The 14,728-nt window shown below is 44.4% G+C and overlaps 1 protein-coding gene across 1 annotated transcript in view; it reads right to left on the bottom strand.

The window, feature by feature from the left end:
* The window catches only part of Tmem131l (transmembrane 131 like), a 155,029-nt gene that overhangs the window by 21,388 nt on the left and 118,913 nt on the right, over positions 1-14,728 (bottom strand). The window contains exon 25 of the mRNA XM_010628002.3: positions 3,865-4,013. Coding sequence (XP_010626304.1) covers positions 3,865-4,013 — 149 coding nt within the window. The remainder of the gene's footprint in view (positions 1-3,864; positions 4,014-14,728) is intronic.

Raw genomic sequence — 14,728 nt, 5'->3', positions numbered from 1 at the left:
ATTTACGGCTTCCAAACCTGGGCTGCAGCCTTCCTTGCCAATAAATCTAGAGGAATGATCTCCATGTACTATAGACAGATTTACACAATTTTCTAGGCTGCAGTTAGGCCTTAAGAATGCACAAGAAAAACAAACACTGTGCACTGCACTGGGGAATGTGTTTATTGAGAATGGCTTTCTGCAAATGAACAATGAAATGGAAAGTAATCGCATGGGACCTTAAGAAACAGTTCCACAAAACAGGGAGTCAGAAAAGCAGCCAAGAAAGGACAAAGGACAGCCTCCACATTTGCAGCACAAAACACTGGCTGACTTAGCTGGAGATGACCTTCGGCCTACCTCAGTCAGACCCCTCAGGCTGGCCTCGCCCTGGCACCCCTAGGAGGCCAAACAGCCAGTTATTAGCCCCCCCTTGCAACATCGCTTCGAAAGAGGTACAAATGTGCTTGTCATATAAACGAGTAGGGACGAGTGTCAAACAGACTCAAACCAGCAGAGGGAGGCCTTACCCACCCACAGGGAGCAAGTGCAAGAACTGCATGGCTCCAGGACAGATGTAATGGCAAATGTAATGGCAAAGACCCCAGGGAAGGAGGGAAGCAGTGTAGAGGGTTGCGTCTGGCCTGGGGGCCTGCGGAAGACTGGGGTTGGGAGCAGAGCTGGGGCAGAGGGATGGCACCCAATACAGCAGATGAGCGCCAGCATCAGTGCTGCTACTCCCATGGCGCTATCAGAGGGCAAGGTCCCCCGAGTCCTGGCTTCTCTTCCACTGCAGGACAAAGGCAAGTCTTCAAAGCCCACACCAAAAGCAGATGAGGCTAACACCTACTTTCAGGGGCCAATGGGACATAACTCATTGATAGGCACCACCCCACAACACAAACTGTCAAAAAACAAACCTAAAACAACTCGTATCTTCCTTCATTCCCTCCTATGTGCTGACTATTTCTGTTTGAGAGCAGGTCCCTTCATCCTTTGGCCTATTTGTACTTCTTTATTTCTGCACCTTCCACCCATCTGCAGTTTCCACGCAGCCTGAGCTTCCAACGCAGGCTGCGCCTGCCCCGGAGAGCCCAGGCCACGCTGCTGCACAGAGCTAACCCCCGTCCTAAGCTCAGGCCTGACTCATCCCTCACTGTCTACTCCATCTTGCCTCCATGTCTAGCCTCAGCTTTTGTAATGCTCACTGTCACCTCTTTGGTACTTATTAACTTGTCATTTCTTCACCAACACTGCCATTCTAAGGACCTCTCGGGGCAATCATTTATATCAACTCTACGAGGTAAAAGAGCTAAAATAATCCCCACTTTTCAACACCGCTTTGAAAGATAAACAAATGTGTTTGTCACATAAATCAGAATTCTTCATCTTCTAGGTACCTAGGTTTTGAACCTTTGAGTTCTCTTTTACAAGTGGCTACATAAAAACAGATGACACTTCTATTAAGAAGTCCTGATGGATTTTCTCCTAAAATGCCTCCATCTGTCTTTTTTTTACCCCTTCTTGTGCCCAAATACAGGCCTTAATAACATCCTATTTCCTGGCAGAACAACAGCACCCTTTCTGGAAGAGAGCTGGCATTCACCTCTTCCCTCTCCACTCCCAGCTCCAAAACACTCAAAGCTGATCTTCCAAAAATGTGTCTTCTTCACACATTCATTAAAGCATGTACTGAACAACTATACAGGTACTATGTAAGAGGCAATCTGCTAGTCTTTGTGAAACTGAACAGAAAGATATGCCATTAATACCTTTTAAGAAGATCACAGCCTACAGGTTGTTTACAACTGGGTAGCCACCCTCGCCCTCCCTCCATTTATAGCAAGAATTTAGCAACAGGCTCAATCCTCCAAATTGACTTCTGCTTTAGAATAGGTACTTTAAAAATTTTTAAATCTGAAACCTCATACAATGCAACCGTTCTCCAATTCTCTGCACACACAACCCTCTTCCTGTTGCTCAAGTTCACCTAAGTCATCATTTCCGTTTCCTGCTGAGATTGAGAAAATGAAGTCTGCATTTTTCATCAGCATGCAAGGGCCCTCACAATCTAGGAGCACTCGGAACCTTCCTTCCCTTCCCTGAGCAACAGGCAGCTGTGGATGCACACACAACCTCTGCCTCTGGAGCTGGGGTGTCCCTGCCACTTTCCCTATTCTGCCTTTCTTTTTTGGTACCAGGGATCAAACTCAGGACCTTGCACTTGCAGGGCAGGCCCGGCGCCATGGAGCTACATTCCCAGCCCCTGCTCTGCCTCTCTATGTGCTACTCACAGAGGTTTCCACCTGCTCTAGGGGCTTCCAGTGGCCACTGGAGCCTAAGATGACTTTTCAGCCTCTGAAATGCCCTCTAGTGCATACTAATCTTGGTGCTTGATTATACTGAAATAGCCTGTCTTCCTCAACAGACTGCAAATTCCTATCCTGGAACGTCTGTGACATACTTATTTTGTGGTATTTCCATTTATTTAAATGAAAAGTTCGTGTTTATTACAAAGTTTAAACAAAATAGAGGAATATAAAAATGGGAAAATAATCAAAAGCTCCCCACTCAGAACTAACCAGGTTTATCCACTGATTATTTTGCAAACCTTATTTCTGAGTTTTTCTCCATGAACCTACTACACACATACAAGAATGGGAAGACAAGTGATGAAAAATGTATAACACTGGGATCATTTATTATTTTTTAAATAAAAATTTAGGATGCAGTTTTATATAAATATAGTAAGAAAAGGAAGTTGAAGGAACTGCCACCTTTCAAAAAACTGTTTCTTCTACACGTGCTATATTGGTTCCTTAAGGATTTCTCTAAAATTACAAAAAATACTATGAAAAATATTTAAAGTTATCACCCTTTTAAGCTATAAATTTTAATTTCTAAATTAGCTCTAGCAAGTAGGAATAAAATTAAAAACTTGTTTTTGCTACTGCAACTGAACCTCCTGTTTTGCAAATATTACTACCTTTACTTTGTTTATATCTGCAGTCTTTTTGCTGTTATTATTTGTCAATTGTTTAGTAGTCTTAGTTCTGTATAGAAAGTGGACTGAACCTCACCAAAAGACCTCTATCACAGCATTTTCAATCATGACTTTTTTCTTCTACCTTGGTTGGGGGCTCAATTTCATTAACTTGATTTTTCAAGAAAGGCCATGAGCGCATTTGTGTTTCAGTATATCTGCCTGTTGCCCTGCACTTCAGTGTAAACTTTGCTGGACACAACACTTTGTTCCTATTTTCCTTCTCTCGAAGACACTGCTCCACTGTGCTCTAGCAGTGAATGTGCTTACAGAGATGTCTGAGGCAAGTTTAAGTTGTGTTTCTCAATTTCCTTGCCTTTGCCCAACTCTACGCTTCAAGTTCCATAAATTTAAGCAGGATGTACCTATATTCTTTACGATACATCAACTTCTCTTAAGATATACAAGAGGGCCCTTTCTAGCTACAAACTGAGTTCTTCTGTCATTGCAGGACAGTTTTTCCTCTATTGTATCATGGTATTCTTCTGCTCTTTTAAAGAGAAGATGATGATAGACATGGAGACAAAGACAGACAAAAAGCCATTCAGCCAGAGTACACCCTAGAAAATGGACACTGGTAACAACCAGACAGAAGAGGTCACAGTCTGGTTCTTAACTTTATTTGCTAAGAAATAGTTTTGCTAGGGTGTAAAAGCTATCTGGTTTCATCAGAACTTAGTAGTTAAAAGAGAGATAAAACTTTCTGAAAAACACATCAAACTTACTAATATGGATTCAAATGCATTTAAAAGTACGAGATGGACTGGTTACATAGAAATTTGTATTCTGGGCCCTAAACATAGATTGTGTTCTTTTTATACACAAGGAAAAAAAATACAGACCTCCACTGAAGGTATGTCCTGTTTCTCAGAATATATGTCTTCTTTAGATGCTTTGTCAATCTTCTTTTCTGAAGAAGACTTTATGTCAACCTTTTTCAAAGTTTCACAACTGTCTACTTCATTCTTGACAGGCACTTGCTGGTTATTTCCTTGAATAAATAAAAACAATTCAATTTCTAGCTAATTTTTCATTCGTATTCCCCATAATTAAACCTCTTTTGTATACCAAACAATCTCATTTGATTTAATGAGATTTAGGCTTAAGGATTGCTTTTGACATCTACAATGCTCCAGAATTTATTTTGTTTACGGTAAAAATACACTTAAAATAAAAGTTCTAGAATCTTTAAAAGAGATCAGGGAAAAAGGTTGGTGCAAGGAAACCAATATTCACTGCAGTATCATTCTTCATAATAGCTCCAAGGTGGGAACACCCCAAATGTCCACCGATGGACGAATGGATAAATAATGTAACACACACATACCACAGAAAACCATTCAGCGTGATTCTTTGCATAACGTAAGCATACTTAACACTACTGAAATGTACACCTAAAATGCTCGAGTTTTTTTTTAAGAATGAAATCCTAATACTTGCTACCACATGGATGAATCTTGAAGACATGCTAAGTGAAATAAACTAGAACAAAAGGACTAACGTTCTGTGATTCCACTTGTATGAGGAACCTAACGTAGTCAATTAAAGAGACAGAAAGTAGAATGGAGGTTTCCAAGGGCTGCGGGAAGTGAGTGATGGGTTTGTATCAACGGAGTCACTGACCAAGAGGATCAAGATGTTCTGAAAATGGGTAGCATTGATGTTGTGCAACAATGTGAATATAACTTGATGCCACTGTCTTTTATAATTAAAAACAACTAAAATGGTAAATTTTCTACTTGTATTTTATCAAAAGTGCAAAGAGAGAGATAGAAAAAGACTTCAGTTCTGGTAATGACTGCATCAATAATTAGTTTTGATTTTAGAATTTCAGTTTCTTCATCCACAAGAGGAACACAGTGGGACCTTTTCCCCACCACCTGACCTGACAGGTGCAGCATGACCCCAGCATAGACACACATAGAAAGCATAGCAAGCCCAGCCAGGGAAGGCCTTTCCTCTACACAACACTCACCCAGTCCAGGGAACAGAGCCAGCAGCCAGGGAGGAACAGTCTAAGGTCAAGGCAGTCGGGAGCACTGCAGGAAGGAATCTTATCTGAAACAATGTTTGGGTTGTTTTTTTGTTTTTTGTTTTTTTTTCCCCATTTTAAGGGGTGGGATATGCTACTGAGGCTGGAATCCAGGACCTTGCCCAGGCTAGGCAAGCACCAGCCCAGTTTTTCCATGTGTTTCTTTTAAGCAGTTTCATAGTAAGCTTGCTAATTTATAATACAGGCAAAGCAATAATTGGCCTCAGTTTTCTCATTTAAAACAGAAAGTACTTCAATACCATCTCTTTTTTTCCTTTAGCTGAGGATCCTTAATGGCACCATAGAAATCTAAGGCAGTGAACACTGTGCAGCAAAGGCTTCTGGAAGTGAGCTTCAGCAGAGGCAAGTAGAGGACCCAGGGAGGGGCAAGCCTCTCGGCCAGCAAAATGAAAGGAGCAGTCACGTACCCTCTGATTCTGACACCACAGATGAAACTCACTCAAAGCAAGATTCATACATCTTCCAAATAACTTCTGTAAGCATATTTTATTCCATTAACTGAAAGTAATATAAATATATGACTATAAACATACTGGGCCAGCAGACAACAGAGTCACTTCCCACATGTAGTATTTTATGGTTTAAGTACAGCCACAACATATGAAGCCTTAAATTTCAGAAAACAAGACTCAATCAACATTAATCTAAGCTTATTACCTCCAAATGTTGTGATGAGATGAATACAGAAAATGAACTTTGTGGTTCCATCATGGAATGTATTTCTGTCTTTGGCTAAGATAGGACAAACTCACAAAGGTAATGGCCCAAGGCATATTCAGAGGCGCATCTGATCACTGTGAATAAGGAGAAACTAACCACAGAGTTCCTAAAGAATCTGGACCAAAGGTAATCAAGAAATGTCTGAATTCCTAGATAGCCAAACATATGCCCTGAGGGTGTAAATTTACCCTATTTAAATAAGCGGGGATATAAACTCAATTAAAAATAAATAAGCAGGGATAGATCTTTTGGATTCCCTTTAACCTTTACATTTATGAATTAAACACCCAACCACAGCCCTACAAAATCATTATTATTTCACAAGCTGCCAAAATTAAGTCATTCTTTCACTGAGCAATTTGATTTCTTCTATACAAACATCCACAAATGGGAATACCCAGATCTATAAATAAGTAAACGAAATAAGCATCCAAAGAAAGGGAGATGGGAGAAGCAATAGAAATAAGGCCGCTGTCACACCCAGTGGTGCTGGAGCACACACTGTCGCCACGGCAGTTGTGCTGGCAGGAGCACAGCAGCAAGCATGGCCCAGGCACCATCAAGCCTCAGCAGTAGCAGAACAGAAAACTTCAAAAAGCAAACACAAGACACCGGCTGAGAAGTGATCTCACTCTATCCACCCCCAAATTCCTCAAGGCAATAAGTGCACCTCTTCCCTTTCAATTCTTTGTTCTTTGCCTGCTCTAGGCTGACTCCCCTTCAGACTCAACCCGCTCATTGGGCTCCAGAGTGTTACATAAACCTTGTTCCTCGCACAATGCCTGCCCAGAATGGTTGCTCTCTCTTTATTACATTTGGTGCCGAAACATGGGACAGGGCGACCCTGCCTGGAGGACTTTCAAGCCTTATTCCAAGCCCTTTCCTCCTAGGGCAGCTATTCTGTGACACTGGATCCTCAGACCTGCCCTAAGTAGTTAACCACATGGGCTGTGTAAGATTTTCCTTCCACTCCCCTTACTTGGCTCCCTCCCTCCCATGCACCCCCAGGGGACCAGCCATAGGCTCTGAGCACCAACTGTCCAGCCCAAGCACCTGCCCAGATCCCAGGCCGCACAGCACTGGTACTGGGCACCCATGCTTGGGACACCTGGCTTGGCCCTGAGCCCACTCAGTGCCCTCATGGCCTGGTGACACAGCATAACGGTGATGACACCAGTGCCACCTTGCGCTGCCAGAGTCCAAGGCCCTGTCCAGCCAGCACGTGTATTTGCAGCAAGACCACAACACCCACACACACAGCCTGCTGTCCAGTGAGGAGTGCAGCCTGGGCCAGATGAATGGAGGCCTGCACAGTGCACCGCCCCCACCCTCCCTGCTGCTGCCTCTGTAGTTGTCTGGCTACATAAACACACTACTCCACGCCCGGTCTGAGTGCCCAGGGTCACCTCCAAACTCAAGCGCTGGCCACAGGGCACTAGCTGACCAAGGCTGCACAACTCACAGCCACCACTGTGGCTGCTTTTCCTCTTCCTCCCCTTTCTAATATGGGCCTCCACCCCACAGGTGGCACTGCCATCCCAGGCACTAGACATGGAGTCCTGCCTTGGGGGGCCCCAGACACTGCCCTCACACTCCCAACTCCTGCCTTGCAGAGCACCTGATTGATGGTGCAGGCCAGAGAACCCTATGTGTTACCTTGGAAGCCTTCTGAAGGTTCCGTGACCAGGACCACACCTCCCCTCACAGGTCTCCACCACTCCGCCCCACACCTGGTCCAGATCACAGCGTGGCCCTAATCTCCCATAAGGACCTCCCCTCCCTCACCCCAGCAGCTCCAGGCCCCAGCCCAGCCCTGCTCAGTGCTGCTCTCCTGTCCTCTCCCTCTGCAAAAGACCGTGATAGCCTGACAGCCCACTCACCACCCCTCTGAGGGTGGGGCAACCAGAGGCCTCAGACCTGACCCCTGTGCCCCTGCGACCTCTACCACTCTTGTCTCACTGCACATCCCCTAGAGCGCCGCACAGCCCGGGGACTCTTGTGCAGCCCCAGTACCCAGCACAATGCAAGACTGCACACATCCCAGGGTCTCAGTGCTACCCTTGCAAAGCCCATGTGTGCCTGGACTCCAGCACAGCTCTAAAGCCCATGCATGCCTTGGGACCTCTGTGCATTCTCAGAGCCCCAGCCCTTGGCCAACCGGGCTGTGTACCCTGGAAAGGGGCCCTGCTCCAGAGGGTCCCCCTCTTCCAATAGACAGAGTCCCCCAGGTCTAACAGGGACATCCAGCCATGCCCCAGATACGTGACCCAGTCATACAGCCTCACCTAGACTGATTTAACTGTAAGCCTTAGTTTCATTCTGTCCCCATATAAAATAGAATGAATATATTCCCCGACCCAGTCCTATGGGGACAAATGCAGGCACTTTCAGCCCAAACTTTCAGAGGGCCTAGGGCTGTTTCTTGAGAGGATTCAAACTAAAACTATCCGACAGAATGCCCAGACATTCAAAACAACTACAAAAACTGGAGACTGACCCTCAAACCTCACAGCAGGAGCCAATCAGCCTGGCCTTTAAGATTTTTAATAACAGAGATAAAAGAGCTCAAAAGCAGCACATCTTGAGCTTCAGATGCAGGTCTCTGCTATAAGGAGCCCCCAAGTTAACCACTAGATTGACCACAAAGAGAGCAAGGGCACCCTGACCTGAGGTACCCCTCTCCGAGGCCATGCTTCAAATGCTGCAAGAACAATCACTGGGCTAGGGAATGCACACAGCCTGGGATTCCCTCTCTAGGCCATGCCCCTTTTACGGGGGGAGAGGGGTCCTCACCGGAAGTCTGATTGTCCAACACTAGCAGCCACCCCTGCCAGTGGACCACAATCCCAGAGACTTCCAACCAGGTCCTTCAGACCTTGTTAGCCTGGCCACCAAAGACTGACACCACCCAGGGGCCACAGAGGCCCCTGCACCGTTCGTTGTGGATCCTGAGCTCTTGGTAACTCTTATGGTAGAGGAAGTCCATCCCGTTACTGATCAATACAGAGGCCACTCATTCTACCCTTGCTTCTTTTCAAGGCCCAGTCTTTCAGGCCCCAACTACTGTTATGGGCAGTGATGGCAAAGTCTCCAGACCTTTTAAAATGCCCCCAGTCTGGAGTCAATTGGGCCAACACCTTTTCTTACTCTCATTCTTAGTCATCCCCACCTGTCTCACTTCCGTTTTAGTGTAAGACAGCTTAACCAAGCTGCCAGCCATTCTGACCATCCCCAGAACACAACCAGCACTTACAGCCGCCCAGTTTTTCCCTTCCCTGTCTCCTTCCATGGCTCCCATCATCTCCCCTTACCTCCAACCCAGAGTCTGGGATACACCCTCCTCCCCATCCCTGACTTCATCCCAATAACCACTTAATACCCCTCTCAAACCAAACCACTTCTACCCTGCCCAATGACAGTATCCCATCCCTGACCTGGCTTTACAGGGATGACAGCCTGTATTTCTCACTGTGACACAGACTCTTAATCCCCGTCAACTCCCCTTCAGATCCATACTTAACAGAGTGGTACAAGATCTCTGCTGTCAATCCTTCCCATACACCCCATGGTGCCAAACCCCTATACACTTTTGTCCTCTGTCTTAGACCCAAAAGATGCATTTTTCACTATCTCCCTGCACCCCTCCTTAAAGCCTCTCTTTGCCTTCTCCGGGACGGACCCTGACACCCACCAGTCCTGACAGCTGATCTGGACCATTCTGTTGCAGGGTTTCCAAGACAGCCCCCACTATTTCAGTCAGGCCCCTGCCCATGATTTGCTCTCCCTTTTCTCCTCTTCCTCTCATCTCATACAGGATATGGATGACCCCCTCCTCTACAGCCCCTCACACAAGCTGTCCCACTAAAACAAGTTATTATTACAACATCTAGATTCCCAGAGATACCACGTATCTCCCTCCAGGCCCAAATCTCTTCCCCATCAGTCATCTACCTAGGCGTCATTCTCCACTGACATACCTACCTCCAGACCACATCTGCTTCCATCTCCCAGAGCCCAACCCCCAAGGGTCAACATTTTGCCCTTTCCAACATAATCCTGGCCTATTCCTTTTCTAAATACCAGTAATAGCAAGGACTGTGTATCAAAGATAGATGGTTCCTAAGCTCGAAAAGTTTCCTTCTTCCTGTTTCAGAGGCCCACGCTATTCTTTCCTCCTTACCTGACAATTTTCATTCAAGAAACAGACCTTAATCCAACTGCTTGAACCTCTCCTTTACTTTTCGTCCTAGAGGACCCTCCTCAAAACCATCACCACTCAATGCTCCATCTGCACAAAACCACATCTCAGAGTTTTGAGACTCCCTCCTTTTCCTATATATCAAGCATGACATTTTTCTCTAACTTGGGGATAACAAATTAACTTCACCCACATACCACAAATACAAAAGCTAAGCTATCTTCTGGTCTGGGTCAATAACTTTACTGGATGGGTAGAGGGCTTTCCCACAGGCTCAGAAAAGGTCATGGCCATTGTCAACTCCCTCCTAGCTGATTCTATCCCTCAGTTTGGCCTTCCTACCTCCATTCAATCAGACAATGGTCCAGCTTTCAATAATCAAATAAAAACCTCCATAGCCCTTACTGGCCTCAATCATCCAAAAGGGTAGAGAGCCTATAGTGTCCTCAAGGCCCACCTCACTAAGCTACACTCCAGCTCCATACAGACTGGACTTCCCTGCTCCAGATTGCTCTTCTCCACATCCCAGCCACCCCCTGGGAACCTACAGGATACACTCCATTTGAGCTTTTATATGGCCACACTTTTCTGCTTGGGCCAAACCTCAGCCCAGAGGCCAGTCCCACTGCAGACCATCTCCCACATCCGCAGTAAGCCTGAAGAGATCCAACATGCCGCTAACCTTCTCCTTCGCCTGACACCCAGCCCTATGAAGACAGCCTAACCCCAATGGCTATCTACGAGACTCTCTCCAGTGGGTATATCACTCTCAGGTAAAACTCTGTCCTGCTGATTACTTAAATTTCAAGTAATCTCCCCTACTTCTCTCAGGCTGACCTTAACTCCAGAACACGCAAATGCCTTTCCCCTGCTTATCCTGCCACTTCAGCTACCTCACTTCGCCTGCTTTAGTCTTACTTGGTTTCACCATCAGGCCTCCAATCTTGAGTTCTTCACTTGCCCTCACCCCTAAAGGATCCCCCTTCCTCTTATCGACCCCTTGCCCACTGAAACAGAGAGAGGCTCATTCTGCCTTCCTTGCCATTTAAACCCAGAGCTGCTCGCAGAACACTTCCTGGGAAGAGCTGTCTTCCCTTGCCATCTGGCCAGATGCTCAGACATATGCCTCAGCTACTCATCCACACTCCACTGCAGGCTTGAGTCTCAGCTGGAGACATCCTCTGTCAACCTTGTTGCCACTCTTATTACCTCTCAGCTTTTAATGGGGAACCTTCCTCCCCCAGCCTGCCTGTTACCATGAAAGCCCTAATCTGACAACATAGGGACCTGTTACCTCCCTTTCCTGAGATCCTTTTGACAGCTCCCAGAATGGCTGGCTCCATTCTTACCTAACTGAATCAGATAGACTCCCCAGCAGCTGTAACCCTCCAAAGGCAAAGGGGCTGAGATCCTCTCAGCCAAAAAGGAGGCTCATACACCTTACTGAGACAACATGTTGCTTTTACACTAACCAGTCAGGCAGAGTGCGAGACACAACAAAAAGGATAGCTAAAAAAGGCTTCAGAAATTAGACAATGCTTGTCTCCATGGCAACTGTGCAGGCAGGAGCGCAGCACTGAGCATGGCCTGGGTGTCCTTAAACATCGGCAACGAAAGTACAGGAAACTTCAAAGAAGAACAAAGACAAGACACTTGCTGTCCAGAGAAGAGTGATCTTACTCTATCTGTCCCCCACCAAACTGCTCTAGGCAATAACTCCTTCCCTTCCCTTTAAATTCTTTGTTGTCTACCTGTTCTAGGCTGACTCCCCTTCAGACTCAGCCTGCTTGCTGGGTGCCCCAGCAATAAACAAACAAGCCTTGTTGCTCATACTATGCCTGGCCAGAATGGTCTCTCTCTAATACAGATGCCATCTTGGATTGCGGAAGCCTGAAGCACCAGACAGAATGCAGGTAATTCTCCTCAAAAAAACTGCCATTACTTTTCTAGCAACCTAATTTGTGAAAAAGTGGATTTTTAAAAAGCTTTCTTTATCACCTAAAAGAAAAATCATCAAAGTATCTCAAGAAGGGCCCAAATTTAAGTCAATATTGAACACCCAAAAAGTAGTAAAAAGGAGACTCAGAAATTTTGTATGTCTTCTGTGGAGCCAAGAATCAGGATCAGTAATAAAATGAAGGCTCATAACTAGTTTTTCAGTGATTATAAAAATTTAACATGAAAATAACAAAGAATATGTAAATACCTTAAGTATATACTTCATTTTTTAAAGTAGCCAACCACATCACCCCTTAAGCATGTAATATTCTTGTGATCTCACAGAGTATATGCCAGTTAAAAATTAATAACAATTGGAAAAAAATAATAAGGAGTCAGTAAGAAACTCTGGGAGGCAGTGTTTATGGTTTTTCTGTTAAGTCCATGAAGGGATGGGACAGTGGAGGTAGGGAAAAAGATAGGAAGAAAGCCTCCCTGAGCATTACTAAAAAATAAGGCAGTTTTGACCTCTGCAACCAGACTCCAGCAACTAGAAGGGCAATTACATTACAAACACACAGCTTCTTGTATGTCAATCATACCTCCAAAAAGTAGCTATTTGCTGTCTTACATCTAATCAACTGGTATATTTTGAATAAGCAATTTAATAGTACATCCAAATAAGTGGGAACATTTCAAAAACTTCTGTGAATGCAGGTATTTCAAGTATTTTAGGGGTATCTAATTCAATCTTTTAACTTCAAAGCTTGGAATATTATTAAATTGAAAAGTTTGCTACATTATATTATTCTAAGAGCAAAGCAATGAAATAATTTGCTATTTCTCTTTGGTGGTACTAAGGCCCAAACCAGTTATATATTATTACATATTATACAATTTATATTTACAATTATATTATCATATATTATTCTAAGAACAAAGCAATTAAATAACTTGCTATTTCTCTTTGGCAGTACTAAGGCAAAAAAGTTTATCTTTAGCTATAATTCTAAGCCTGTATTATTTGAATCATACAATTAAAAATAACTATATTTCAAAAGATCACTTTTCATTACACATAAAGTGCCACCTTGAAGAAATGATCAAGGCATCTTAAAAAATCCAGTTGTTTATAGCTATTGACAGAATGATGCCAGAAAACAAGTGTGGGCAAACACAGCCATGAAGAATCTGCCTGAAGACTTCACTTCCAGTAATCTTAATTCATAATTTACAGCATAGGCTCCTCAAAAGGAGGCAGGAAAAGGTGCAGGGAAGAAGATATGCTCTGTTCTTCAGAAAATATTCTGTGCTTTTCAAGAACAAGCAGGAAGTCACAGCCAATAATATTTACACTGGAAATTTTTCTTTTCATACAGTAAACGACACTCAGGATAAAAACAGATGGCTTAGGACAGATGGCACAGTTCTTTGAGGTTGTCTTGCATCAAGAAAACCACTTAAGGCATTTGCAGAATGAAGAATTCCCTCTGCCCTCTCCCCAGGACAATCTTATTACTAGACTTGCTTCTACTGAACATTCTATGCTCTTCAAGAAAAGGCCAATGTGGTAGATATTGGTGGGTTTCAACCCAGTGAGTGCATGTTTCCAATCTATTAAAGCACACAGGAAACCCCTGATCTGAACTTAGGATCCTCAATCATTAGGTGAGCAGAGCTCAGCTCACAAGACTAAAGCTGCACTTTTCCACAGATTCTAGAAAGGTTCTTAAGATTGAAATGTCATGTTTTCCACAAAGTAAATCCCCTGCTCCCCAAAAAGCAAAGCAAAGCAAAGCAAGCAAGCAAGCAAGCAATGTTCAAAGTTGGAAGTGAAAACTGAGAAGGTTCTTGTAGACAGGGTTTTCTCACTTCTGAGCACTTTACTCTTTATGGTTTTATTACAGATAGATCAAGTGCAGGCTATAGGGCCGGTTCCCTTCCAACCACTTCAATAGTGGGGGTAAGCAAATTTCCTTTCCTTCTGGGTTATGAGGTCTCTTAATCCCAACCTCAAGGCAAATTATCATCCTGTTCTTCAGCTGATAGAGGCCTGGAAGGAGTTAACTGGTCAGTTTTCTTTACCCTCTACTCTGAATTGCCAGTTGGGAGATTTCCTTTCTCAAGCAGCCTTCCTGGTAATACCAAGATGGCCCAAGCAAGTAACTGGAAAGGACATACTCCTTCATCTCAGTGTCACTCTGTCACTCAAAGCTGGGGCAACTCACGTCCTAGCCAGCAAGAACTAGCCATCCCAGCCCATCAAGGATCAATTCTTTTGCTAGGAGTTGATTTTGCAAACATTGTTTGATGGCTCTCTGGTAAACATTCCGCTCAAGGATCCTAACCTATATCCTCACAAAAGGAAATACCCCCTCAAGAGAGGATAGGCTGGAGCAAAAGGCCATTATTGACACATTTTTGACTGCAGGGTCAGTGATGTCACGCCAGTCCCCATACAAAGCACCCATTTTACTAGTAGTCAAGCCAACAGGAGAATATTGCCTAGTACAAGACCTCAGAATCAGGAATGATGTGCTGTGCCTGTTCACCCCCATACATTCTTGCACAGATCACAGAAAAAACTAATTGATCCCATGGGCACCTGAAATGAACAGATAGATATTTCTCAAACAAGTAAAAGCAGCAAATAAATATATGAATAAATGTTCAACACTGGTCATTCGAGAGATGCAGATGAAAACAACACTGAGATTCCACCTCACCCCAGAAAGAATGGCTGCTATCATGAAATCAGCCAATAGCAAATGCTGACGGGACTGTGGGGAGAAAGGAA

The sequence above is a fragment of the Fukomys damarensis genome, unplaced genomic scaffold (genome assembly GCF_012274545.1).
Source record: "Fukomys damarensis isolate Sample0158 unplaced genomic scaffold, DMR_v1.0_HiC HiC_scaffold_38, whole genome shotgun sequence".
Lineage (NCBI taxonomy): Eukaryota > Metazoa > Chordata > Mammalia > Rodentia > Bathyergidae > Fukomys > Fukomys damarensis.
Note: the sequence above shows the minus strand (reverse complement) of the source record. Positions and strands in the feature narration are given on the sequence as shown.